Raw genomic sequence first — 26,629 nt, forward strand, 5'->3', positions numbered from 1 at the left:
CACCCTCTCCTCCGTCATTATGAAGGCCTGGTGGTCAAAACAGTGAGGTTTGAGGTTTGAGGCGAAGCTCCAGCACCTTCGGTTTCATCTGAATTGACCACTGTTTGTGTGTGTGTGTGTGTATGTGTGTGTGTGTGTGTGTGTGTGTGTGTGTGTGTGTGTGTGTGTGTGTGTGTGTGTGTGTGTGTGTGTGTGTGTGTGTTGTTCTTCTTTCCTGGGATCTGTCTCATTCACGTCCTGAATCCTTCAGAAATGAGATCATTGGTGGTTTTTACCATTCTGTGCTTGTGCTCTGGAAGAAAGAAAGGATGAAGGAAAGAAAGAAAGAGAGAAAGAAAGAGAGAGAGAACAGAATATCCCATATTATATAAAGTTATTACTTGTTTTCGAGTTTATTGCAGGGCAGTTTTATTTCTTTTGGGCAGTTTCACTTCAAAAAGTCTGTTTATTTCACAATATACAGTAAATATGTGTTCACGTCACATGTCAGTTTAATTAATGGATAAATAAATACATACTTCAATATATAAAAGGACTTCAACTCGTTATCTCTTCCTCATTTCTTTCAAGCCCTCAAGAAGTTTAATTTTCATATTAAATTCTAAGATCCACCCAAACGTTGTGTTGAATAAATGATAATATTTAGCTTTGAATGAGTTGAATGTGATGCGGCTGACAGATTTAAAGTCCTCTGCAGCTCTGAGACGATCCAGCTGAGAGATATCCGTCACTTCACAAGTTAGGAAAGTGGATCAAAGGCTTTTAAAAGAAGAACCAAACATGAGTCACTCTGAGAACGGAGATCCTCCTCTGAGACGTTTAGATGAATTCAGGCTCTGATCCGCTCTGAGTGTCGGTTCACTTCCGTTCAGCGGCTTCATTAGTGTAAGACAATGGAGCCAAAACGTCGAGGAATAACGACTATAAAGAACAAAAGATGCAGTTCATACAATGAAGAAATAGAAAACAATGAACCCTTGTTCTGTGTGTGTGTGTGTGTGTGTGTGTGTGTGTGTGTGTGTGTGTGTGTGTGTGTGTGTGTGTGTGTGTGTGTGTGTGTGGTTTCATTTGTCTACTCTGAAAAACAAGACGTTGACCGTGATGATTTCAACTTGCACGGACGTCTAGCATCGACCAACGAGGAAGAAACCGAGAACACATTATGGTCGAGCCAGCTAGCTTGACCAGCAATGTTTGGCTGCTTATATTCTGACTTTACATTATCTGCACATGTTTCAGTCTGTTCGACTCACCCTGCTGGTGACAGGGGAGCTCATCGTGTGACCCTCACCACATCATCATATCATACAGTAAACCTGCATTATTGCGGCTTTCAATGGATCATCTGCATGCTTTCAGCTTAAATATATTTATCTCAATGGATAATCCCTTAAACTTTCAGCTTACTTGAAAATGGATTTACGTGTAACTCCCCTTTAAATGTGCAGAATGACGTCACAATTAAATACAATGTTATACCTTAAAGAAGCAACATTTTACAATTAAGATGCTAATTTTAGAATAATTAATAGATGAATAAATGGATTGATTTATATGAGAGGATTTTAATTGTTTAATTCATTATTTATTCTGCCACTTATAACTGCCTCTCTACTGTTTGTCTTTGAATAAATATATATAATAATAATAACAAATAATAAATATAATATATATATAAATATATATATTACACATATATATTTATGTTATTATTGTGTATCTGTGTTGAACTGCTAAATAAAGGTTTGGAGGGAGAAAAAATGAGAGGTTGGCCAGTTTAACTTCTATCTCCTATATGATTGGCTCTCACACACGTCTGTCAAATGTTCTATGTCCGGTGTGTTCCGTTGCTAAGTGACAGCTCAAGCCATCCGTCCGTCCGCTAAACAGAAGCTAGCTCGATGCTCTATTTCAGATTTTTGGGAAAGCTCAAAGCTACAAGTAATTTATTCACATAAAAACAGCTGGTCAGAAGCCATGACAGCTATAAAAGACGGAGAGTACACGGCTACGATCTACAAACTGGTGAGAATAGTGTTGTTTTAGTTGAGGTTAGCTTCTCAGCTAACGCTGCTAACCAGCTAACGCTGAGCCAAACTCCATTCAAAAAACCTTCATTTTAGTGTTTTTAGCCTAATGAAAAACACACACCGGAAACACAACACATTTCCGGAAACGCTATGGACTGCTCGTAAAGTCGGCATATATATTAAAAACAAAAATAACCAAACGATTCAATAAAAGTCAAACGTTTCCAGTGTTGTTGTCCCTAACACAACGTGACTTCATCTCTAAATAACCTCTAATATGCTGTATATAACCATCATAATTCATAACTCTGTGTTTCAGATTAAAGACAGCCAGTATGTGGAAGCAATTCACATCCTAAACGGCCAACTTCAGAAACACACGAAGGTAAGTGTTCATATGAAACGTGCACAATATATATATATATACACTACACATATATGTGTATATATATATATATATGTGTGTGTATTTTCAGGACGTCCTCATGTCTTTTAGATCTTTTATTACAAACATTTGGCCTAAAATGTAATTATATTTATCAATTAGTCAACTGAAAATGAAGCTTCAACTATTTTGATGATCAGTTAATCGTTTCAGTCACTTTTTAACTAAAACATACAAACATTCACTGACAAACGCACAGATTGGTGTTGTGTAGTTAATCCACACAGCCTCTCTTTGCTGTCCTTTGTGTCACAGTCCAGAGCAGCGCTGTCTCTGCTGGGTTTCTGCTACTATCACATCCAGGACTTCACCAACTCTGCAGACTGCTACGAGCAGCTCACCCAGCTGCACCCGGAGGTGGAGGAGTACAAGGTGTACTACGCCCAGTCCCTGTACAAAGCCGGGGCGTACCCCGAGGCCACCAAGGCCTCCTTCGTGCTCGACAACGCCAGCAGTCGCATGAAGGTACAGCGTGATCGCAGCGCTGGCTTTACAAAGAAGCGTGACGTGAAAATGTTGAGACAACTTTTTAGCAGCTTTTCTAAGACTCGCTGCATTCTGGTCCATTTGGCTCCAGGTGTTGAAACGCTGCTTCTCCACCTTATTTACATTAAAATGTTTGGCTTTGTTCCCTCCATCTGTTAAACTCTTCACATCACTGGGAGCTGTTGTTACACAGAAGTGCTCAAACAAATGCATCTGGGCAATAAATGCACAAGCAATGAAATACAGCGAGCACAACTGTGTAGAGCTAACGGGTATTTATCAGCAACACCTTTATATTTCCAGAAAGTGAGAATAATGCTGCTTTCAAATGGTCATGTTAGTGTAGTGTAGTATAGTATAGTATAGTACGAAAGTAGAAATATTCTGTAACTCCCTCAGAAAATATGTGAATTCATTGTGAGAAGACAGGTTCAAGCTCACGAAAATGAATTATGGATCAGAGTCTGTGCTTCAGAGTTTTGCTTAATTCTTCTCTCTCTCTCTCTCTCTCTCTCTCTCTCTCTCTCTCTCTCTCTCTCTCTCTCTCTCTCTCTCTCTCTCTCTCTCTCTCTCTCTCTCTCTCTCTCTCTCTCTCTCTCTCTCTCTCTCTCTCTTACAGATGGTGAAGCTTCAAGCCTGTATCAAATACTGTGAGGAAGATTACTCGGCTGCCAAGGTGACGAGCTCTCTCGTATTATCTGTTAATGCAATAATACAAATGATGCCGTTTTGGTTTAATATGGCGGCAGTTTGAATCATTACTATCTGCAGCACAACTCACACGTTCGTTCATCTTCCCACAAACTGCACAGTCACTGCTGGAGCAGCTTCCCCAGGAAGACCCCGACTACGTCTACAACACGGGCTGTTTGCTTTTCCAGGACGGCAAGTACGAGGAGGCCTGCAAGAAGTTCTCGTCTGCCATGCAAGTGCTGGGATACCTGCCAGGTAGCTATCAAAGCAGTACAATCACGCAGCACAATGACGCAGTACAATCACGCAGCACAATGACGCAGTACAATGACGCAGTACAATAACGCAGTACAATGATGCAGCACAATGACGCAGTACAATAACGCAGTACAATGATGCAGTACAATCACGCAGCACAATGATGCAGTACAATCACGCAGCACAATGATGCAGTACAGTAACGCAGTACAATAACGCAGTACAATGATGCAGTACAATCACGCAGCACAATGATGCAGTACAATCACGCAGCACAATGACGCAGTACAGTAACGCAGTACGATAACGCAGTACAACGACGCAGTACAATCACGCAGTACAATCACGCAGTACAATAACGCAGTACAATAACGCAGTACAACGACGCAGTACAACCACGCAGTACGATAACGCAGTACGATAACGCAGTACAACGACGCAGTACAATGACGCAGTACAATAACGCAGCACAATGAGGCAGTACAACAACACAGTACAATCACACAGTACTGCACCGCTTTACGTCGTCATCTGCAGCAGCGTCTCGGCCGTGGAAAAGTTATGTTCACTCCAAGAATGACTTCAGTCGTGAGGAAGTGATTTCATAACATGAACTTTTAGGGAGTTAATCCACATCACACAACAAACGTCATCTAATAACTAAACTGATCTCAAGATGAAAAGCTTTCGGATCGGATTCAGCTGAAGTGACGGCGATGGATCGATCTTTGCATCACATGTTCACGGTCACTGTTTTTCTCCAGGGTTCCCGCGTCCTGGAAAACCTGGAAAACCGTATGATACTGTATATTCCAGTCATTCATATCACAATTTCCTTTGAGAATGAACTAGCAGTCTATCTCACACGGGTCACTTAATCACGTTTAAATGGTCGTTTATGGACCAGAGTATTTCGTTCATGTTGTGGAAACTCTGTGAACACACGAATCACGTCACATGAGGTTGAATGACTTCACATAACTTTGCTGTTTAACGCTAAGTGATGTTAGCATGTGTGGTTCAGTTGCTTGCTAGCTGGTGTTGCTGCTTTGTGATTGAACTGTGTTGAGGAGCGATGGTTTCACACGTGTGTTTGGCGTTGATGAGAGAGTTGGTTGATAGTGAAGAAGAACAATGACTAAATACTGGCACACAGTACTTCTTTACTGGGCTAACATTGTCTCTACAAACACAATGCTGCATTGTTCTTTTGTAGCAGTAGCTTTGCTAAAATGTCCACAAAATCTGATCTGTAGAGACGAGAGGGAACCCTGTTCTCCAGAGGGAACCCTGTTCTCCAGAGCAAAGACACGCTTAATGAAACTGGGATCCACTTGATCGCAGCAGAATCTTCTCTTCTGAACACGTTTTCATGGTTTCACACTCTTTTAGAAACGCGTAACACGGATCTGATAGAAAGACCCAGAACTCTGTTTTTAACTCTTTTTTTTAAACAAAAGAGAAAAACTTCTTTTCACAGCTGTTGTTAATTACTTGCATTATTATGAATCTCTGATGTGTTTTTCTAATTAGTGAAACTCCTTCGCACAACTCTTCAATCAGCAATCAGTCCTCATCTGTAACGGTGCCACCTCTGAGTGTTTCTGAGGGGTTGAGATTATTTTGGGGTTCTTTGGTGAAGAAAGAAGGCCAGATGGACGTCTGAGTGTCTAGTCGAGGTGCTAACTGGAGGTCCTACGTGTCATCGAGGGTCCGTGGGCCAGGACACAAGAATACAATGAATGAAAATGTCTCTTTTCTACAGTATTTCAACAGGGCTTCTTAAAAGTAGAGCACAAAGTGCAGCAGGGTTTTGTAATCAAGTGAAGTCAAGAACAGAGACGATAGAGTTCATGCTGTGACATGCTTGCTTGTCTTTTTGGCACCTTTACTCTGTAAAACATCAACAAATAGCACAGACACAAAGCCCAAACTAAGGCTGTGTTAGTTTGTTGTGTAATGATTGAAATAATATATTATTTAGTTGTGTTGTTTGATGGAAATATTGGCTTCTGTTGCATATTTTTAATGTCAAACTCTCAGGTTAGACCTGTGTGTGAACCGTAACTTCTTAAAGAACAAATGTGTTCAAGCAAATGAGAAAAACTGTAATCAGAGAATCAACAGGCTAAAGGAAACATTTAAGGGTTTTATAAGCTGGGAAAAGTGAAGGCTAATGATTTTAAATTGTTATTTTCTCACAAACTTAAGGAGAACTTTGGCAGGTTATCAGATCAAGGATGTGTTAGAATCCTCTACATGCACTATTTACAGTCCATCTCTGTCTGTGTGTCGCTCGTCTCTCTCTCAGCGCTGTCCTACAACATCGCCCTGTGTTACTACAGCCTGAAGAACTACCCTCAGGCCGTCAAGTACATCGGAGAGATCATCGAGCAAGGCATCAGGGAGCATCCGGGTAAAACCTCCTTACAGCAGCCACCGTGACATTTAAAGGTTAAATAAGTGACGTTGTTTGATGATCAAACGTTGCGTTTTCTGCGTCCCAGAGCTGAGCGTCGGTTTGACGACGGAGGGCATCGACGTCCACAGCGTGGGCAACACGCTGGTGCTGCATCAGACGGCCCTGATCGAAGCCTTCAACCTCAAAGCTGCCATCGAATACCAGCTGAAGAACGGTGAGATCCTCCCTCAGTGTGACACACAGGCACACGTCATACTCACTAAATAACCCGGTTAACCTGTGGCCTTGTCAAAGAAATACTTCTTCCACTAGTCTCCATAACTAATACGACATATAACAACTTGTTACTCTCTGTTTCCAGTTGACTCAAACTGAGTGGAGTGTGTGGATTCATAAAAACAATCTCATCAAATCTTTTCTTATTGTTTTGATTGAAAGACCTCTTTGCAGCAAAAAAGACACAGTTAAAGGTTCCCTGTGGAGTCGTTACAAGGCAAGGAAGGCAACATGGATGTAAACAATGCAAAGTCAACTTCATTAGGGAGGAAATGCTTCCACCATAGTTACTTAGGGCTCAAGGATGCACACAGTGTGTTATGGTGGAGATTTCTTGAGTTCATTTATATTTGTTCACGCTACAAAGAAACTATGATTCAGACTAAAACTAACTGCTTTCTTCTCTGTTTCCCTGCAGTGAAAGGAGCTCAGGAGGCTCTGACCGACATGCCCCCCCGATCAGAGGAGGTGTGTGTGTGTGTGTGTGTGTGTGTGTGTGTGTGTGATATTATTGTGGTGTAATCTGAATGAGGGCTGTCTGGACCTGCCCCTGTGACAGCCTGGAGATAACAGAGAACAGACACGTCGGTGTGAAGGCTTACACGGAGGTGCCGACGATAGTTTTATCGTCTGGAAGCTGCTTCATTAATATTAATGCTCAGACGGGGAACCGTCCTCGGTCCAGTCGGTAACTGCCGCTCAGTCTTCTTCAGCTGGCAGAAGAGAGAGAAGTGTACCTCTAGTGCCCCCTAGTGGAATGTAGTAACATCTAAACAAACGACTGAATTATGGCCTTTCTTCCTCATCATATTATGTATATATATATATATATATATAGAACACAATGCTCTGCAGAGTCATGACACTGTACCTACACTATGATGTGTGTGTGTGTGTGTGTGTGCAGGAGCTGGACCCGGTGACTCTCCACAACCAGGCTCTGGTGAACATGGACTCGAAGCCGTCGGAGGGTTTTGAGAAGCTGGCCTTCCTGCTGCAGCAGCCCTCCTTCCCCCCCGTCACCTTCGGAAACCTGCTGCTGCTCTACTGCAAACACGAGGTAACACGGCGACCCCCGAACCCGCAGAGCACGGTCCTGGACCCGCAGGGTCCCAGACCGGATCCACTGAAAGGAATCCAAATGTGCTTTCACGTCCAGCCTGTGGCAGTTTGACAAAATAATGTTCTTATTCCCACAGATGTTTGTTTTTTTTACCAATTTCACACGAAAAACATCCACATTCACACGGAATACCTTCGCCTGTCAAAGCAGCGATCACTGACCAGGATCACACTTAAGATTGTGTCTCTCTGGAATGATTCTCACTTCCATTACAGTTCTCTCTCTGCTGATTTAAGCTGCTGTTTTCAGTCTGACTCCAGAGGGTCGTAACACATGAATCAGCTGGCAGGTTCGTCTTTAACTCGTGATCAACAGAGCAGTCTCTACAGTTCAGGCTGCCCTCGTCCTCCTGACTTTGTTTTTTAAGGTTTGAAAGCTTTGTGTAATTCTACCAACAGCAGGTTTGACCCACATTGAGGCTCCTATGCAGCTCACTGAACACAAGACAACCGTTGTACTCTGATACACAACCGGCTTCCTACAGCTGCTCACGTCCTCGTTAGTGTAGTCGTATCCTAAAAGACAGCAAAGTAAAGAGGTGGAAACACTCTAAATATAGCGTTCACTTAACCTGACATTGATCCTTTGAGGAGTTTATAATACGTCCACAGTGCTGGTTCTCCTCTCTGGTTATACAGTTATCTACTGTAATACAACCCTTTTAAGGACTTGAATATTCAGCACTACAGCAAAACAAACCTCTGTTTAAGAGAATGAATCATTCACACCAACATCATTTATGTGTCCTGAGAGAATTAGAAGGTTTTTAATTATTCTCAGCAGACACATAACGTAACAACTCCTTCTGATAACCTTCATGTTCATACTGACCCCCCGTTACACTCATGGACCGTGTCTACGGCTCACCAGCGAGGGTCCACGGGGAGTGTTCTGTGTGGTGTGAGTGGTCTCATTAAAATGGTATTCATGTCTCTCTCTCAGTACTTCGACCTGGCGGCTGACGTCCTGGCAGAGAACGCACATCTCACCTACAAGTTCCTCTCGCCGGTGAGTCTCTGGACCGATTCAAAGTTTTCAATAATCACGATTATTATATAATCAGGTTTCCTGGAGCAGGATCCATATTAAAGGTGACTTTCTGTCTCTTCCAGTACATGTACGAGTTCCTCGATGCCTTGTTAACCTGCCAGACGGCACCAGAGGAGGTAAAACCATATTTCTATCAAAGTGTAGATACGAACCCACAGGATTATCACCAGCCCTGTGTTTCTAACATTAAAGCATGAGGACAGGTTCTAGTAGAAACCCCAAATACAAGTATCAACCTGCAAATGAGCTGATGTCTCCTTTAAGTTTAAGGTTTTATTATGTTTAACTCTGTTTTATTCCTCCATAAATATAAAGTGGTGTTCATACTGTCGGGTGTTTTCACAGGCTTTTAGGAAGTTTGATGAGATGAACGGAAAACTGACGGAGCAGTTAAGGAAGCTGGCCAAGCAGGTTGTTTCCTCTGAATGTTTCTTTGTTTCCTTCCTATTCATGATCTACGCAATGTTTGATTTTCTATATTTCATTTTGAGATAAATTATATCAGAAAATCGTCGACCTGTATTTGTCTTAATCTGTCAGTTGATGCGTCGAACGCTGACCTGAAGCTTTTATCAGAAGTGACTCTCAATAAGTGCATCAATCACCAAAAATAACCTTTATTCATCAGTTACATCAACTTCCTCACATATGCTGATCTGTTTCAAGCTGCTACATTTTACACAAACGATAGGAGATGAGAAATACGTTGTTTTTATTCTCAATATGTTGTTCTGATAAATGAATCATTTTAATAATTCTTCTTTCTGAATGTTGTTTTTGTGCGTATCCTCTAAGGTGCAGGAGGCCAGACTGGCTCGAGACGATGAAGCTCAGAAGAAATCTCTGCAGGAAAACGACCTGATGCAGGAGAAGTGGGGACACACACACACACACACACACACACACCTACAGTGGTAAAGTGAGAGAAGTAAACGCTTGTTGATATTTGAATATTTTTAAACACTTTTAATACTTCTCATCATATGTTTCTATAGATTTCTAACAACCAGTGATGAATACAACCTTTAGATCTTGAATCGTTGTTTCATGTTACGTTGTTCATTCCGTGCAATAACTAACAGTAACAAGAAGAAACCTTATAATAAACTCTAGAATGATCTTCCCCGTGTCATCGTCCCGCTGCCGTCCAGGTACATCGTGGTCCTGATGGCCCAGTCCAAGATCTACTGGAACCGGGAGAACTTCCAGATGGTGGAGAAGATTTTCCGCAAGTCGGTGGAGGTCTGCAACGAGGACGACACCTGGAAGCTGAACGTGGCCCACGTGCTCTTCATGCAGAACAAATACAAGGAGGCCATCGGCTTCTACGAGCCCATCGTCAAGAAGCACTACGACAACGTGAGTGTTTCAGAGCGTTTAGTCTTTAAGTTCACGCTCAGACACGATGCCGTCAGTCAGCTGCAGCAGTCTGAGGTCCGGACTCGACGTTGACCGTTTCCCTTCTTGTCCAGGTGGAGCAGTGTAACATTCAGGAGTGTTCCTGCAAGTGCAAGCCCTCGGTAACACCAGAGAGCCAGCAGCTCTGTGTTTCACATCTGTGCATGATTTCTGTCTCAGCGATGTTCTCCTGTGTGGGGTGTTTACTTTGTTTGTTTCCTTGTTTGCAGTGTTGCTCGTGTCGTTTTCTGGCACCTGAAATTTAGACAATTTCAGACATTTAGTCTCGATAAACTCTGCTGAGGGAGCAGCGTAGTTTAACGGAGTTAAACATCACAGAATAGTCCTTTAAAGTGTGAAGTTAAGCTTTCATCAACAAACTAAAGTCAGTTTGAGGAAACTTGCACGCGCCGTGGAAAAGATGTCTTAAAGGTTAAAGGTCAGAGTGCTGCTTAAAAATATTCTGTAAAGTGTGTGTGTGTGTGTGTGTGTTTGTGTGTGTGTGTGTGTCTCTGTAGATCCTGAATGTGAGCGCTGTGGTCCTGGCCAACCTGTGTGTGTCCTACATCCTGACCAGCCAGAATGAGGAGGTACAAAGAGATTAATGTGTCGTCATGACATCATGACATCATGACGACATGACATCATGACATCATGTCACTGCTGTATTTAACAGTGAGCTTCATTCTGCTTCACATAGTTTTACTCGGTGGTCAGAACTACGTGAACACAGCTCAACGAGAACATTTGGCTTTTTACTCCACTGGTTGCTTTTCAGATAAAGATTTTTCAGATCAAATATATATTTAAATATAACCTCAAATGTAATTTGTTATCATAAACTACACAGTAATATGAGAAGAGTTAGTTTAACCTTTATTTATAGTCTGTGACAATATAATAAATGTCTATAAAGTTACACTTTGAATAATCTCTTTCAGCAGATTCTGCGTTGAAGTATTGTCTCTTTGTGTCTTTATATCACACAAAGTACTTTTATAGGTATTTTTCCTCGTCGTGTGGTTTAATTGTAACTTTTTTCAGAAGCGCTCCTTGTGAACGAGTCTCCTCTTGTTTCCTCCTCCTGTCGTCCAACAGGCTGAAGAGCTGATGAGGAAGATCGAGAAAGAGGAGGAGCAGATCTCCTACGACGACCCCGACAAGAAGGTCTTCCACCTCTGCATCGTCAACCTGGTGATCGGGTGAGTTCAGCTGCTTCCCTCTGAGCCTCAGAGGTTCAGAGGGGCGGGGTTCATCGTGTGAGTTTAATGTGAGATACAGAACTCTACCAACCTTTCCCTTAAAGTGCCTTTTCTGAAGGTATGAACCGAGTGAATAGAACTTTCCTAGACGTCATCAACGGGCTTCAGTGTTCGCTCTGAGGTCGTGTTTCTGTGTTTCTGTGTTCAGGACGCTGTACTGCGCCAAAGGGAACTACGAGTTCGGCATCTCTCGAGTCATCAAGAGCCTGGAGCCGTACAACAAGAAGGTCAGCCATCTTGTTCTCGGGGATGTCTTCAGAGAGACATCCTCGAGAGACAAAGAGTTGTTGTAGAGTCGGACATCAGCGTGTAGCCGAGTCGATGCTGTCGTCAGTTTATCATTTATCAGCACATCTCCTCTACACGGGAACAACAACACGTGCATCAAGTCTTAAACCAAAGAGAACCCTCTGAGCTCTGCAGGACTCCTCTGTGAGGCCGAGCTGCTCTTTTTGATCTCATCCAGTCACAACAGCGACTCTGACTGCAGCTGAGTCCACTCGGCTCCAGCTGAGAACACAAAGCCGTCGCGTCCCGAGAGAGTTTCCCCCGTTCTCCTCACAACGACCACCACGGAGTCACATTTAGTGTCCTGGTCTACTCTAGTCAGGTTTTAGTGTTTGAAAAGGTCACAGCAACTAAATGCAACCATGTACAAACACACAAAGGCTAAAGGTGACATTTGTTCACGCTAAATTGCATAAATAAAAGCATAAAAATGTATAAATATTTCTGTCCGCGACTTCAAGTTAAACAAAACGCATAAATACAACTTTTTATTTCTCAGAAACCTGCCACAAAATAACACCGTCAAACCACGGGAACACTAAAGACGGTGTGTGTGTGTGTGCGTGTGTGTGTGTGTGTCTCTGTGTGTGTGTGTCTCTGTGTGTGTGTGTCTCTGTGTGTGTGTGTGTGTGTGTGTGTGTGTGTGTGTGTGTGTGTGTGTGTGTGTGTGTGTGTGTGTGTGTGTGTGTGTGTGTGTGTGTGTGTGCGTGTGTGTGTGTGTGTCTCTGTGTGTGTGTGTCTCTGTGTGTGTGTGTCTCTGTGTGTGTGTGTGTGTGTGTGTGTGTGTGTGTGTGTGTGTGTGTGTGTCTGTGTGTGTGTGTGTGTGTGTGTGTGTGTGTGTCTCTGTGTGTGTGTGTCTCTGTGTGTGTGTCTCTGTGTGTGTGTGTGTAGCTGGGGACGGACACATGGTTCTACGCCAAGCGCTGTTTCCTGTCTCTGCTGGAGAACATGTCCAAACACATGGTCATGCTGAAGGACGTCGTGGTGCAGGAGTGTATCCAGTTCCTGGAGCACTGCGAGGGTGAGCGGCAGCACACACACAGACACACACCTCACACACAGACACACACACACAAATAACTCATTGTACAACAGCCGGTCTAGCTACACTGTTAAATTGAAGGCTAATGTTAGCAGCTCACTGCTGATCTTTGTGCTGTTTGGCACGTTTAAACTCCAGCGACCTCAGAAAAAGAGTTAAAAATAGCTGTTGTTGTCAAATGTGATTATTTAATTAAACCGTCCGTCAAAAAAACTAAACGTTACTGCAGGTATCAAGGGAAGTGAGGAGGGAATCGTTGCTGCATCACGAGATTCAAACTCAATATTTAGTAAAGTCTGCAGGAAAGAATCCTGTTTTTATTATTATTACTGTTTGTTGACACTGAATGGAATGTACTGGAGGCCACGCCCCCAACGCCCCTGTTCTCCAGAGGTTAAACCCTTTAGATATTTACTGCCAGCTTCATGTTTGTGAATCGTTAACTCTTTAACAATGGCGGACCGTTGTTAACGTCGGGTTGTTTGTCTCTCCGGCAGCGTACGGTCGGGAGGTTCCCGCCATCATCGAGCAGCCTCTGGAGGAGACCCGGGTCCACATCGGCAAGAACACCGTCACCTACGAGGCTCGGCTGCTCAAGGCGCTGTTCTACGACGTCATTGGCTGGAATAAGTGACGTCATCACACGGGGGTGACGTCATCACTGACGGCATTTCGTCGATGTCGGACATTTGAACTCGACTGGGATCAAGAGACGGTCAACACACATAATAAGGCTGCTGTGCAAGCTTTACATTTCTATGAATCATGACTTCCTCTGAGCAGCACACACACACACACACACACACACACACACACACACACACACACACACACCACAGGGGAAGCTTTTATTTTGAAGTGGAGCTTCAGGACATCTTACATAATCAGTTTGTGTTGTTTCTCTCCTCTTCACTTCACAGACTCTTTAACGTTCAGTCGTGTAACTAATCAGAGGACTTAACATTTATCATCACTTCTGTTCTCTTCTAGAGGATAACGTGTGTAAATACAGCAGACTTCAGAGTTTTACTGGTTGTTTATTGATGCTAATATGAAATACATGAGATTTGTATGTGACATTCATAGTTCATGCATAGTTCCTCTTTGGTCTTTGTACAGCGGCCTCCTCTCTTGTGTCTTTATATTTAGTAGATAAACACAAGTTAAAGGAAATAAAGACGTTATTTTTGTCTTAATATGATGTTTTAGTTTTTAGATAAATATAATGATGCTTTTAATGGTTAATGTCATGAACCTGTTTTTAAGCCTTTTCACAGACGTCCTGTAAGAACCTCTAACGACGCTGAACACTGATTATACGACTACATGTTATATTATTGGGGAGCCGAGGGACGATATTCAGAGAAAAGACTCTTTCAAAGAATAAAGTTGTGAATTTACAAGACCAAAACTAACAAATTGACTAAATTCGCGCTTCATTTTTTAAGGTTTGATACGTCCTCCAGACTTTAAGGTGAACTGGGGCCGAGTCAGAAGAAAACAGGATGATTTGAGGGTTTTTTCCGTATATGTTTACGACTTTAATCTCTTAAATTCTCTGAATATTACCGCCTTCTGTTGGCTAAGTTAGTTTTTTTCTCTTTTTTTTTAACCTACAATGGCCTCAAGACACCGTCTTGAATTCTGATCTCTCTCCTCTGTGAATCCTCACCGAGCAGACTCCAATATCAAATTATTTTACCTCAAATTCAGACAAAAACTACCGACCAGGAGATGAAATCAGTTACCGATGTCACTGACTATCCCTTCAACCATTACTCCGATAAACCATGTGGCAAAAAGCTGAAGATGAAGCGCTGGTTTACCCTAATTCATTTATGAAGACGTAATAGATTGTGTAGCTGGATTACTGAACCACCGGTCAAATAACGGACTGTATCTGGAGACGACAGCAGCGTCACGGAGTTAATAATCTGCTGGATTTGAGCACCACTACTGTCCTTGTTTGGGATTACTCGATCCACAGCTGTAGGTCAGATTTCACACCTGAGGATATAAATCAAATTATAGAATAATAGATTACAGAATGAAAAAGAGATAAAGGTTTATATTTTGTACCAAACAGCAACACCCCAGCGTTTTAAGCATCGTGTTCATGAAGCAACATGTTGTGTCGGAGGTCCAGCCGTCTCTACCACCATCTGCAGCGCTTTAAGGGGGGGGGGGGGGTTCAGGAGAGCGGCCTCTTGGTTATGTCCTGTTCAGTCAGGTAGTAGTTCAGGTATCCTCCCAGAGTACCGACCGCCACCGCCGTCATGTGACTGGAGCAGCCGTCTGAGACGACAACAAAAAGAAACAACAGAGAGAGAGAATACGTTGAAGACATCGAGCATAAAAACGCTTCATTACAAAAGTTCTGCCTTCAAACCATCACTGAGATGAAAGTAAACTAGTATCAACAGTAAAATGACTTCTGATTCAACTGTAAAAAGTCCACATAGTGAAAATAGAGAAGTGGATCACATCATATATTACAGTAGATGTGTCACAGACTACCTGGGAGTATTTTCTCCCTCCTCTTCACTCTCCTGTGAGGCTGCATCTGTTCCAGCAGCTCGTCTCCGATGATCTGAGAGATGATGCTCTCTGAGGACACAAACAGAGAAGATCAACTCTCCATCTTCATCCTCATCTTCATCCAGGTGTTGACCTCCGTCTCATTCAGCCCGTCTACAGACGCCTGCTCAGGAACCAATGAGTCTTCCTTCACACCACATGTTATATCCTCTGTTGTTGTTTTTCTAACACTCACTGTCTCTCCCGAAGCAGCCCACCTCCTCGTCCTGCAGCCGGAGGATGTGCTGCAGCCAATCGGCTTTGTAGAAGTCGGAGAAACCGCTCAGTCCACAAATCAGGACTGTGGACGGAGAGAAGAGCAACTCAAGTCAGTCGACACCTTCACTCACCTGCTGGATCCGTTTAGAGATATTTATAAAAGCTGTTTAGCTTCTGATTGAAACTTTTTTACGTTTTTACGATTGTTTGACATTTTACAGACAAACCATTAAAGGAGCAGTGTGTAGGATTTAGTGACATCTAGTGGTGAAGTTACACTTTACAACCAACTGAACACTTCTTTGATCACTCCTCCCTTTCTACGCGAGTACAGAACTACGGTGCCTTCAGGTAGCATGAAATAACGTAAAAGTCTCTCTCTAGAGCCAGGGTTTGGTTTGTCCCTTCTGGGCTACAGTAGAAACATCGTGGCGGACTCCGCCTCCTGCTCCCTATGAAGATATGAAGGGCTCACAGTAAGCTCACGAAAACACAACAATTGTTAGTTTCAGGTGATCAATTATTCACTAATTCACTAATATTATATTTCTGCTGATAAATAATAAATATTACACACTGTACCTTAAATTAAAGTATAATTGGATGATTAATCAGAATAATTATTAGTTGCAGAACTAATAAGAACTTAAGAACTTCCAAAATCCGTTTTGAAAGCATGACAATTGCCAGAATTGGAGATACAAGTTTCTTAACTAACGAGCATAATATGCAAAACAGTTTGAAATCAGTACAAAATGTTGAGGAACATAATGTTGAAATACAAACTACAAAGAAAGAGAAGGAGAATAGTCCGAGGAGAGAGAGGTGAGACCCACTGTTTTCCATGAAGATGTCCACCGTCTGCTCGGTCAGACCGTCCCTCATGATGTCCTGGTTGGTCTTCATCATGTTGGAGCAGAAGATCTTCTGGTAGTTGCCTTCGGTCATGTTGGCTCGGGACGGCCGAGTGTCGCCCTTCAGCAGGTTGGTGCAGCCTCTCTGAGAAACACGAAGAGGTCAGCGTCTCAGAGAGTCAGAGGAGGCGAGGTCGTGAAGAGGGGGATCGATCATCGAGAACATCGACACCACTCTTGTTAGCTTAGCTTAGCATAAAGACCGGAAGCAGGAGGAAACCTCCAAACATCAGAGATACATCTACCAGCAACTGTGCATGCAGATAAAACCAGAAGACAACCTCCGGTCCTGAAGAGTGAAACCGAAGCTTCATGTGTTGAAGCTGCATTCTCTCTAATGTCCACCAGGGGGCGACTCCTCTGGTTGTATAGAAGTCTATGAGAAAATGACTCTACTTCTCTCTTGATTTATTACCTCAGTAAACATTGTAAACATGAGTTTATGGTCTCAAAGTTGTTTCCCTTTACTTCCAGTCTTTATGCTAAGCTAATCTGATCGCCTCCAGCTACAAACTAAATGCATAAGATTGAATCAAATGACGGCTTTAAGCGTTTTAATTCATGCATCATGTCTTCATGCCTCATTTCTGGAGTGTCTGAGACGTTGAAGAAGGACTGCAGAACCTTCACCGTACACAAACATTAATATTAATACCGACATGTCAAACTGGAGTGAACGTCTCACCATTCTCCCGATCATGAAGTAGAGCAGCTGGTGAGACAGCGAGTAGTGTGGACAGCCGAAGCGAGTCATGGTGTCCCGGCAGGGTTTGGTGACGATGCAGGGCGTCCCGTTCATCTTCCTGCTCAGGACAGAAGACGACAGTTCCCTCTCACTGAAGCATCGTTCCTCTCTTAGTTTATTTGTTTGTTTTGAGACTCAAATTATAATTTAAAGCGACAGAAAAAACAACAGCAGCAAATCCTCACTTTGGACCAGCTGGAGGAAACCATGTGGTCATTTTCACTGTATAACGTTTTTGTTTTGTAAGTATTTACTTATTTTATTCATTATTATTTTTTCTTTTTACAAATTGAACCAAAACACCGGCAACGAGGAAGGTTTTGGGAAGATAATAATGAGAATAAATATGAAAGAAAACTGTAATCATACCCTCTAAACTAAAAATACTTCTGGTTTTAATTCAAATCAAACACTATAACTAAGATTGTTTACACGATATTTAGTCATCTGATCTGTAGAGGAAACCATAAAGTGCATCTTTGGTTTTTGACTCTTTCAGCAGATAAAGAATCATAAACAGTTACTGATTGTTTTGTGTTACACTCGAACAAATTGCTCCTAAATTGAAACCATTGACTGAAAACAAAAACAACTAAAACGATATTAAAACAATTTCTTTGATAGATTTTTCTTTCGTTAGTTATTTGTTTGGTTTACTTATTTTTGTTGTTTAGTATATTTAGTTTTTTGTTTGTTTATGAATAACTGTGGTTATATATATATATAATATATATATATATATATATATATATATATATATATATATGGGCCTATGGTTTTACAGAACAGGAGACGCAGCGATAGAAAGGATTTCTTTGTTCTTTTGTGTGCGTGCTTGTTTTTTTTTTAATCACTAAATCATAAGAAACACAGACATTTTGACAATGAACTCCTTTGCCTTCATTAACCACAAACTCGTTGTGCCTCAATGGCTCTTTGATTTAAGTTTGAGTTTTTTTAAATGGCCACTACAGACAGACTTTGACCGTATCAGACGGGTCGTGAACCTCGGTCTGGGGAAGTCACCTCCCTCCATTCTGGTGGTGAAATGAAGTCAGGCATGTGTGTGTGTGTGTGTGTGTGTGTGTGTGTGTGTGTGTGTGTGTGCGCGTGCATTTGTGTCCTTCTCTGTGTTGACATGCGATACCGTACCAGGTTCCCAGCAGCAGCGTCAGACATTTGTCGCTGAGCTGCTCGTCGTAGCACTCGGTGGTCATGGTGGAGGGATACACCAGGCTGCTGTCCGTGGAGCTCCACTCCTGAGGAACCAACCAGAAGCTCCACGACAGCAGGGGCTCGAACTCTGAGTGAGGACGGGAATAGTCATTAGAAGTCATCATCTGATTCCATAAAATACCGTCAGTGTAAGAAGAAGTATTCAGATCCTTTACAACAGGCAAAGTACTAATACCACACTGTGAAAATACCCCACTACAAGTACAAAAACTTAAGTAAAAGTATGTTGTGTAGTTAGTTAAAAGTGTTGTACTTGTAGAGTTCTGATCATTTGGTTGCGTTAAGGGTTTGTTTACTGTTCCGACTTTACACCACAGGGCCTCTGGGTAATGAAGTCTTTCCTCCCTCACCTCTGTAGTATTTGGGGTCGTTCTGCTGCAGCGCGGCGACGGCCTTGTTGAAGCTTTGGTCCAGACGTCTCACCAGAGCGACGGCGGTGGTTCTCTGAGCCCAACTGACCGGGTCGCTGTGAGGCCACGTCCGAACGGCCTCCTTCAGCTCAGCTGGGACGCCAAAAAAAACAACAGAATCAGGATCAGAGGAAACACATTCCTTACACAAACAAAGGCCATTTGTGTTCCCCAGAGGATGAACCTTACTTTTCCTCTAGCGCCACCATGAGCTTCACGGTTGAGGTTTAGACCAAAATATCTCTACAACTATGAGATGGATTGACATGGACATTTTGTTCAGACATTCATGTTCCCCAGAGGATGAGTCCTGGTGACTTTGGTGATCCTCTGACTTTTCCTCTATGTTAAAATAATAACAATAATAATACACATTTTTGTAATAGCAGCATTTGGAAAAAACTAATAGAAAAAGCATTCAGTGTCCCACTAAACCTGAAAAACTAAAATAAGGAACTGTCCGTTTGGTTTGAGCTTCTTTAACTTTAAGTAATTCCCCTTTAAAACTTCCCGTAATAATCAGGGTCGATCCACTTCACCAGCGACTAGTTTTATTAGTAGTAGTAGTGAACCACTTTATCTGGACCCGTGACAAAAACAAACTGCAGATATTTTCCAGATGTTTCCTGCAGCCGAGAGGAAAAAGTCTCCTTCTGCAGCCTGCAGCCCGGGACGTGTTTACGTACCCTGCAGCATGAGGAACCCGACCACCCCGTCCAGGTTGATGTGCTCGTGTTGCTGCTCCAGGAAGGATGCTCCCCGGGTGAGGCTGCTCAGGATGTCATCGATCACCTCCGCCCGCGACCCAGACAACACTGCGGCAAACAGAACCAGCGCTGCGGCCAGCTGGTGCCCCGCGGCCCGCATGATCTCACTCGGATTGTCCGCTGTGTTTGGAGGTTTGAAGGTGTCCGGGACAGAAAACAAGGAGAGAGGAGAGGGGGGAGGAGGACAAGCTGTGTCTCCTCTAACAAAGGGGAGGAGGGGGGGGGTCACATGACGTCACAGAGGCTGTCATTACGAAATCTCAACTTTAAAGTTATTTATCCTTTTATTTCTGGTTCACATCATTTGTCATCGTTATTTATGCTCCACTTCCTCAAAGTTTGTACGACGGATAAAATGATTGCATTGTTCTAGGAAACTACAATATTATTAATTCAATGTTTCATTAGATGTTCTGCTGAATAATAAGCTCAGATAATGTGATAGATAGATAGATAGATAGATAGATAGATAGATAGATAGATAGATAGATAGATAGATAGATAGATAGATAGATACTTTATTAATCCCACAACACGCTACAGCAGCATTAAAGCAATAAAAAACTCAAGACTCAAACACTGACTGATTGGTTTGTGTTACACTCAAACAAATTGCTCCTACATTTAAACCATTGACTGGACTGAAAACAAATACAACAAATATTAAATATTAAAATACACAATATATAGGCCTACAATAAAATAGAATATTAAATGAACTAACTAAACAATGGTGCAAAGAAAAACAGTTATTTTGAACCCAGCATATTGGTTTCATAAACTGTTCCCAGAGAAGCGACTGTGAGTGTGTGTAACGGAGCCATAATTAAGTAGGTATGAGTACATGTTTAAAAGATATTAGTGTGAAAAGATAAACAGAACATTGTGATAAAGTAAACATTAGTTAAAAATCATGCCAGGAAAATTGGGACGAAATACAAAAACATTTCCCAGAAAAGTGTACAGATGTGATTCGACCAGCCTGACCCAGACAAGAGGAATCACTTCATGAGAGATGAGTTTGGTTTTTGGTTTCAATTGACGGGATTTGAAGTGTGACGTAAGATTTAGAACTATAAGGTATAAAAGTGAGACGTATAAGAACTCTGACACTTTGGATCTGTTGTGAACTTGTCACTGTGAGCACAAGAATAAACGATTGCCCCCTTTTTTTCTATACATTTTTCTATATGTTTGATGAGATTTATCAGTAGAATTTGTCATTTTCATTCCTGTTGAGATCAAATACAAAAATGTGCAAATCCTGGAAATAATAAAGGCAGATTGAACATGTCAAAATAGATGAGTGACAGTCAAGTTTGTATTTGTCACATATTCAACATCAGTAAACTGCTTTGTTGCCCCTCCAGTACTGTGCTTAGATACCGCACATATGCAATATAATACAACAAAGTACAATAGGCTGTATACAACAAAGTATAACAATAAAAAACACAAGTAAAATCATTGGATTCAGATATTTTTTTCAGATAATGACAAGAACAGTAAAATAAAAAAGTTAATTAAATGGTATATCTCTTATTTTATTATTGATCTCATATTTGTAGTGTGATGACCATATTTTCTGTCGTACTTGAACGCACCATAAAGTCCGCGGTCTCTTTAAATCTGAAGCTCCTCCTCTTCCGCTGAGCCACGTCATCACTGATCACAAACAAACATGGCGACGCGCTGCACCAGCCCGGCTTCTCTGGCCGTCTTTGCGGTGATTTCGTCTGTTTTAATCGCTGTTTATGCCGCCGGTTCGGGCGTAACGTGTCCGGTCCTGTCTCTGGCCGTTGTGACCGGACTGGTGTCGCTGCTGTGGTGGTTGCGGCGGCGGCGGGACGACCGGACCGACCGGCAGGTGTGCGTGCTGGTGTTGGGAGATTTGGGTCGCAGTCCTCGGATGCAGTATCACGCTCTGTCCCTCAGCAAACACGGGTATCATGTTACGTTTGTCGGGTTTCTAGGTAAGAATGAAGCTTCACGCTGTCATTCATTCATTCATTCATTCATTCACCTGTTTCCCTCACATCGGTGTCTCCACAAGACTTCAGCTGATGTGTTAATCAATAAACTTTATTGATAATAGTGTCACAGAGCAACAGGAAGTACATAAACAAGTACTCGTTCTAATAATATGAGAACATTAAATACACAGAGTGTACCAGTGTGAAGTATTCACATCCTTTAGTGCAGTCAAAGTACTAATACCACACTGAAAATACTCTGTTACAATAAAGTACTACTACCTCAGTGTACAAGTACTCTGTTACAGTAAAAGTACTAATAACCGTAAAATACTCTCATACAGCTAGAAATACAAATACCACACTGTAAAAATACTAGCACCAGTGTAAAAATACACTTACGATAAAGTACTAGTACCTCAGTGTCGACATACCCTGTTACAGTAAAAATACTCAGTAAAAGTACTTATACGACGAAGTAAAAATACTCTATTACATTAAAAGTACCACAGAGTATAAATACTCTGCTCCAGTAAAATGTTCCTTCAGTTAAAGTTTGTCAGTAAAATGGAGTTAAAGTATTTAAACTGTGACTGTTGTATATGTGTGTGTATATATATATATATATATATCTATGTATATATATACATAGATATATATTATATTCTATCATTAGATTATTACTCATTAATGTAAAAACAGGATTGTATTGTTGGTTCAACTGGAGATCATTTTGAATTAGTAACTAATTCTAGTTTTCATTTTGGATTCTTCTGATGATCGTTTCCTCCGTTAATCTGTTGATTGATTTGTAGAAATAGTGAAAATAATGAGAAAAGTCAGAATTAATGAAGCGTTTTCTTTCTCTGATCTGTTTTCTTGTAGAAACGAAACCTCATGAAGACGTTCTGAGAGAAGAGAAGATAAAGATGGAGCCCATCACAGAAGTGAAAGGTGTTCGAGGTAACCAGGAGAGAAGAAGTATTCAGATACTTTACCACAGTACAAGTACTAATACTACACTGTGGAAATACTCCAGTACAAGTCAAAGTGTTATCAGCAAAATGTCCTTTAAGTACTTCAAGTAAAAGTATTGATTGATCAGTAAAAGTGCAATAGTTACCTCTGAGATGTAGTACAGTAAGAAGTACAATATGTACCTCTGAGATGTAGTACAGTAAGAAGTACAATAGTTACCTCTGAGATGTAGTACAGTGTGTACTTCTGTGTTTCTTCAGTGGGACCAAAGGTCTTCAGATACGTGACGAAGGTGATCCTTCAGAGTCTTCAGCTCCTTCATGTGCTGCTGAAGATGGAGACTCAGTCTCATATACTGATGCAGGTACTGGACTCATGTCGGTGTACTTTATGTATTCTGTATTATATTCATGCTCTGCATCTGAATATTAACCAGCTGGTACATTACAGAAACATGATGGTTTCAGTTCTTATGAATAAATACAGAAACAATCCAAACTGTGTATTATATATATAGAATATATAAAACATATAATATATATATATATATATATATATATATATATATATATTAAAGGCTCATACCAGCATCCTCGTCCTATTTACTACACATCAAATACATTAAATTATACTACCTATAAGTACTTGTATACGGTGAATGTGACGCCGCCCTTCTGTCCGATGCTAACGATCGTTTCCCAGAATCCTCCTGGGCTGCCCGGCATCGCGGTGGCTTGGCTCGTGTGCGTCCTGCGCGGCAGCAGATTCGTCATCGACTGGCACAACTACGGCTTCACCATCATGGCGCTGAGCCTCGGAGAGACGCACCCGCTGGTCCGGCTGGCTCGCTGGTGAGATGAGATGCTGATCGATGGAACGCCGAGGACATGAGATCAGAGTCACGTTCTAAAGATGACTTCATAAGTTAATGTATAGTTCCTAAAGAGTTACAAATAGTTTTATTCTTCCTCCAGGTACGAGCACGTCTTCGGTCCTCTGGCTGCTCACCACCTGTGCGTCACCACCGCGATGAAGGACGACTTGCAGACAAACTGGGGCATCCGGTACGTTTGATGTGGACTCATCGTGTTTTATATCACAGAAATAAAGTTCTGCAGACGATCGCTCGGGTGGAATATGGTCTGAAACAGTATAAATATAAGTCTCCTTTTATAAAATGATCCGAGACACGTTGACTGTCAGAATGTGTTAAAAATCACCAGAATGACCAGTGAGCATGAGGGAGCGAGGCGTCCATCCGACCAGCCGACCTGAACGTGAGCTGGAAGATGAAACCTTCTGCTTGTTTGATTTCTTTGTTGTGACTGTTTTCAGAGCGACGACTCTGTACGACCGGCCGGCCGCCGTCTTCAGAGAGACTCCACTGAAGCTGCAGCACGAGCTCTTCTTCAGACTCTCCAACACTCATCCTCAGTTCCAGAGCAGCCGGTGAGAAAAACCTCAATGACTTCAGCTGTTAGAATAAAGAGACATTTTATATTTGTGTGCGTCTCCAACTCTGAAGGAGCAAATCCTTTGTTTGAAGCTGCAGAACGTCCGTCTCCCCCGCTGGCAGTGAGAGACGACAGCAGCTGGTTGTTTGGTGTTTCTGGAGTAGATGCTCCAGATGACAATAGAAACTCTGTGTTCAGAGGAAGGATTAATGAGGAGAGCGCCCACCTCTAACATCTCAGAGAATATTTCAGTTATTTTCTTGTAAAGTTCTGAGTTTTCTCTCTGAATATTAATCCATCGACTCTATAATTTTAGTTTTCTTACCTCCAATGGCCCCAGCATGCAGTCATACCTGAGGTTATGTATGAAAGTCCAGTTTTAAAGCCACAAAGCTTTCTTTAAAACTTAAGACTTCAGTCCAGCTCTAAAGGAACATCAGCGCAGTAATAAGTCATAATTAATAAGTGATAGAAGACGCTTTAGTTCCTTCAGAGATGAAGTCAGACTCCAGTCAGCCGTAGTGCTGCAGTGGTTTACTCTGAAGTACACGACGCCTCGACTCACCTGTTGTGTGTTTCAACAGGTGTGATGATGAAGAGGAGGACGAAGAGGCGGAGAGGACCGTTTTCTCAGTCCGTGACCTCACTGATGACACAGTGACGTTGAGGGCGGAGCGACCGGCGCTGCTGCTCAGCAGCACCAGCTGGACGGGTGAGAGGAGACGTATCAGAATATAACATGACAGACCCGGCGACGGCGTCACGGCGACTACGTCACGGCGACTACGTCACGTCTCATAAACAACAAACAAAAGTGCTGCTTTGCACAAAGTCACAGAACGTGTTGGCGAGAACGTCGTCGCAGCATTTACAGCAGCGAGTTCCTCTTTTGTCGTTCTAATCCCGTCTCGTGTCTCCACAGAGGACGAGGACTTCTCCGTCCTCCTGGAGGCTCTTGAAGGTACGACGGCTTCGTCAAACTGCTGCCGTTGAACATGGAGCTTCTGAACGTGTTTCTCATCTTCAGCTTCTTTTGTTCTCAACAGAATACGAAGGTTTCATTAAAGGAGGAGCTTCTCTGCCGTCTCTCGTCTGTGTGATCACAGGTAACAGCTGCCTCGTGTCTGCCACCATGTGTCCTTTAAATACAGCTCTGTTTGACTGTGTGTGTGTGTGTGTGTGTGTGTGTGTGTGTGTGTGTGTGTGTGTGTGTGTGTGTGTGTGTGTGTGTGTGTGTGTGTGTGTGTGTGTGTGTGTGTGTGTGTGTGTGTGTGTGTGTGTGTGTGTGTCTGCAGGTAAAGGTCCTCAGAAGGATCACTACAGGAAGCTGATTGACTCTCTGCATCTGGAGCATGTGGAGATCTGCACTCCCTGGCTGGAGGCCGAAGACTATCCCGTCTTATTGGGTGAGAAGAATATTGTGTAATAATAGTGTAAACTGTGTGTGTGTGTGTGTATATATATATATATATATATACTGTATATAATGTGTGTGTATAATGTGTGTCTGTGTGTCTGTGTGTTTTCAGGTTCAGCAGATCTAGGTGTTTGTCTCCACAAGTCCTCCAGCGGTCTGGATCTCCCCATGAAGGTGGTCGACATGTTCGGCTGCTGTCTGCCCGTCTGTGCCATCCACTTCAACTGGTGAGCACACATACACACACACACACACACACACACACACACACCTACACACAGAGCGTGTACAGACTGTTAACGATGCCTCTTCTCCTCAGTCTACACGAGCTGGTGAAGCACGAGGAGAACGGACTGGTCTTCAGAGACTCTCAGGAGCTCGCTGAGCAGCTCAAGGTGAGAGGAAACACCTGAGGATGTTTAAACCACACCCAGCAGTGATGTCACCGGGTCCTGGAGTCCACCTGTACATCACAAAGTTAAAGGGACAGTAGTGATGTAGTGTGGTTGTATGAGGTTCATAATAAATTAAGAAAAGAGTCGACCTTTACTGTGAAGCTGCTGTCAGACGAGAGAAAGAGACGACTCGTTGCATCAGGTCACTGGTTTTGTTCTGCTTAGACCTGTAAGTTTGATCATCAAAGAGCTGTTTGAAGGAGCGCTCATGTTTTTACAGATCTTCTGCCTTCACTGTTTAAACGTCGTCGTCTCTTTGTGTGTTTTCCAGTCTCTCCTCTCAGAGTTTCCCAGTTCAGACGGCAGACTGGGAGAGTTCAGGACGAACCTCCAGACCAGCAGAGGGCAGAACTGGGACGACAACTGGGACCAGAACGTCCTGCCTCTGATCACGGCTCCCTGATGGGACACCAGAGCGGGACCTTTAACCACCAACCTCTGAATTCTGTTCTATTGTGTTAACAGCAATAAGGCTGAGGAGTCTCACAGGAGCTTCTTCTGTTTCACTGGAGACGAAACGCAGCAGAAACACTAAAAAACAGCAACGCTCTATATGAAGGTCTTTGTAATAAGCGTTAGTTAAAAGGTAATAAAGCCTTTATAAGATTCTTATTCACATTATGTGTTAAAAACACTATAAATGTTAATACAAGCATTATAAACATGTTTATTATTAGATAATATGGCATTTATAAGCACCTAAAATAAAAG

The 26,629-nt window shown here is 42.5% G+C and overlaps 3 protein-coding genes across 4 annotated transcripts; 2 read left to right on the top strand and 1 right to left on the bottom strand.

Moving 5' to 3' along the window:
- The first annotated feature begins 1,887 nt into the window (after positions 1–1,887).
- Positions 1,888–13,410, top strand: ift70 (intraflagellar transport 70). 2 transcript variants are annotated; one of them, XM_079177864.1, is made up of 19 exons: positions 1,888–2,025; positions 2,350–2,415; positions 2,731–2,940; positions 3,581–3,637; positions 3,774–3,909; positions 6,224–6,328; positions 6,420–6,548; positions 7,029–7,078; positions 7,518–7,670; positions 8,676–8,741; positions 8,846–8,899; positions 9,129–9,194; positions 9,579–9,655; positions 9,935–10,142; positions 10,700–10,771; positions 11,280–11,383; positions 11,592–11,670; positions 12,623–12,752; positions 13,271–13,410. In XM_079177864.1, the coding sequence occupies exons 1-19, from the start codon at positions 1,978–1,980 to the stop codon at positions 13,405–13,407; spliced, it is 1,947 nt and encodes a 648-aa protein (XP_079033990.1). In that variant the 5' UTR covers positions 1,888–1,977; the 3' UTR covers positions 13,408–13,410. The 2 variants fall into 2 exon arrangements, with proteins under 2 accessions (XP_079033990.1, XP_079033991.1); XM_079177865.1 differs by lacking the exons at positions 11,280–11,383; positions 11,592–11,670; positions 12,623–12,752; positions 13,271–13,410 and having other exon boundaries at positions 10,256–10,755.
- A 1,515-nt stretch (positions 13,411–14,925) lies between these two features.
- cUnh16orf89 (chromosome Un C16orf89 homolog) lies at positions 14,926–19,741 on the bottom strand (the record flags this gene model as incomplete). The annotated part of the gene is made up of 8 exons (XM_079177866.1): positions 14,926–15,068; positions 15,291–15,380; positions 15,547–15,651; positions 16,406–16,568; positions 17,169–17,286; positions 18,381–18,531; positions 18,815–18,967; positions 19,561–19,741. The coding sequence occupies 8 exons, from the start codon at positions 19,739–19,741 to the stop codon at positions 14,965–14,967; spliced, it is 1,065 nt and encodes a 354-aa protein (XP_079033992.1). The 3' UTR covers positions 14,926–14,964.
- Positions 19,742–21,322: 1,581 nt separating this feature from the next.
- alg1 (ALG1 chitobiosyldiphosphodolichol beta-mannosyltransferase) lies at positions 21,323–26,331 on the top strand (the record flags this gene model as incomplete). The annotated part of the gene is made up of 13 exons (XM_079177387.1): positions 21,323–21,614; positions 22,500–22,577; positions 22,853–22,956; positions 23,295–23,443; positions 23,567–23,656; positions 23,928–24,041; positions 24,631–24,758; positions 24,969–25,007; positions 25,093–25,152; positions 25,342–25,452; positions 25,576–25,690; positions 25,783–25,858; positions 26,190–26,331. The coding sequence occupies 13 exons, from the start codon at positions 21,323–21,325 to the stop codon at positions 26,319–26,321; spliced, it is 1,488 nt and encodes a 495-aa protein (XP_079033513.1). The 3' UTR covers positions 26,322–26,331.
- Positions 26,332–26,629: the final 298 nt, after the last annotated feature.

The sequence above is a fragment of the Pholis gunnellus genome, assembly GCF_910591455.1.
Source record: "Pholis gunnellus genome assembly, chromosome: 17".
Classification (NCBI taxonomy): Eukaryota; Metazoa; Chordata; class Actinopteri; order Perciformes; family Pholidae; genus Pholis; species Pholis gunnellus.

Bases quoted from the DNA above. Each gene is read 5' to 3' on its own strand.
- ift70 (XM_079177864.1), top strand. From the start codon at position 1,978: ATGACAGCTATAAAAGACGGAGAGTACACGGCTACGATCTACAAACTG. The intron at 2,941-3,580 runs GTACAGCGTGAT...TCTCTCTTACAG, and splicing joins ACGCCAGCAGTCGCATGAAG to ATGGTGAAGCTTCAAGCCTG. The intron at 11,384-11,591 runs GTGAGTTCAGCT...TTCTGTGTTCAG, and splicing joins ATCGTCAACCTGGTGATCGG to GACGCTGTACTGCGCCAAAG.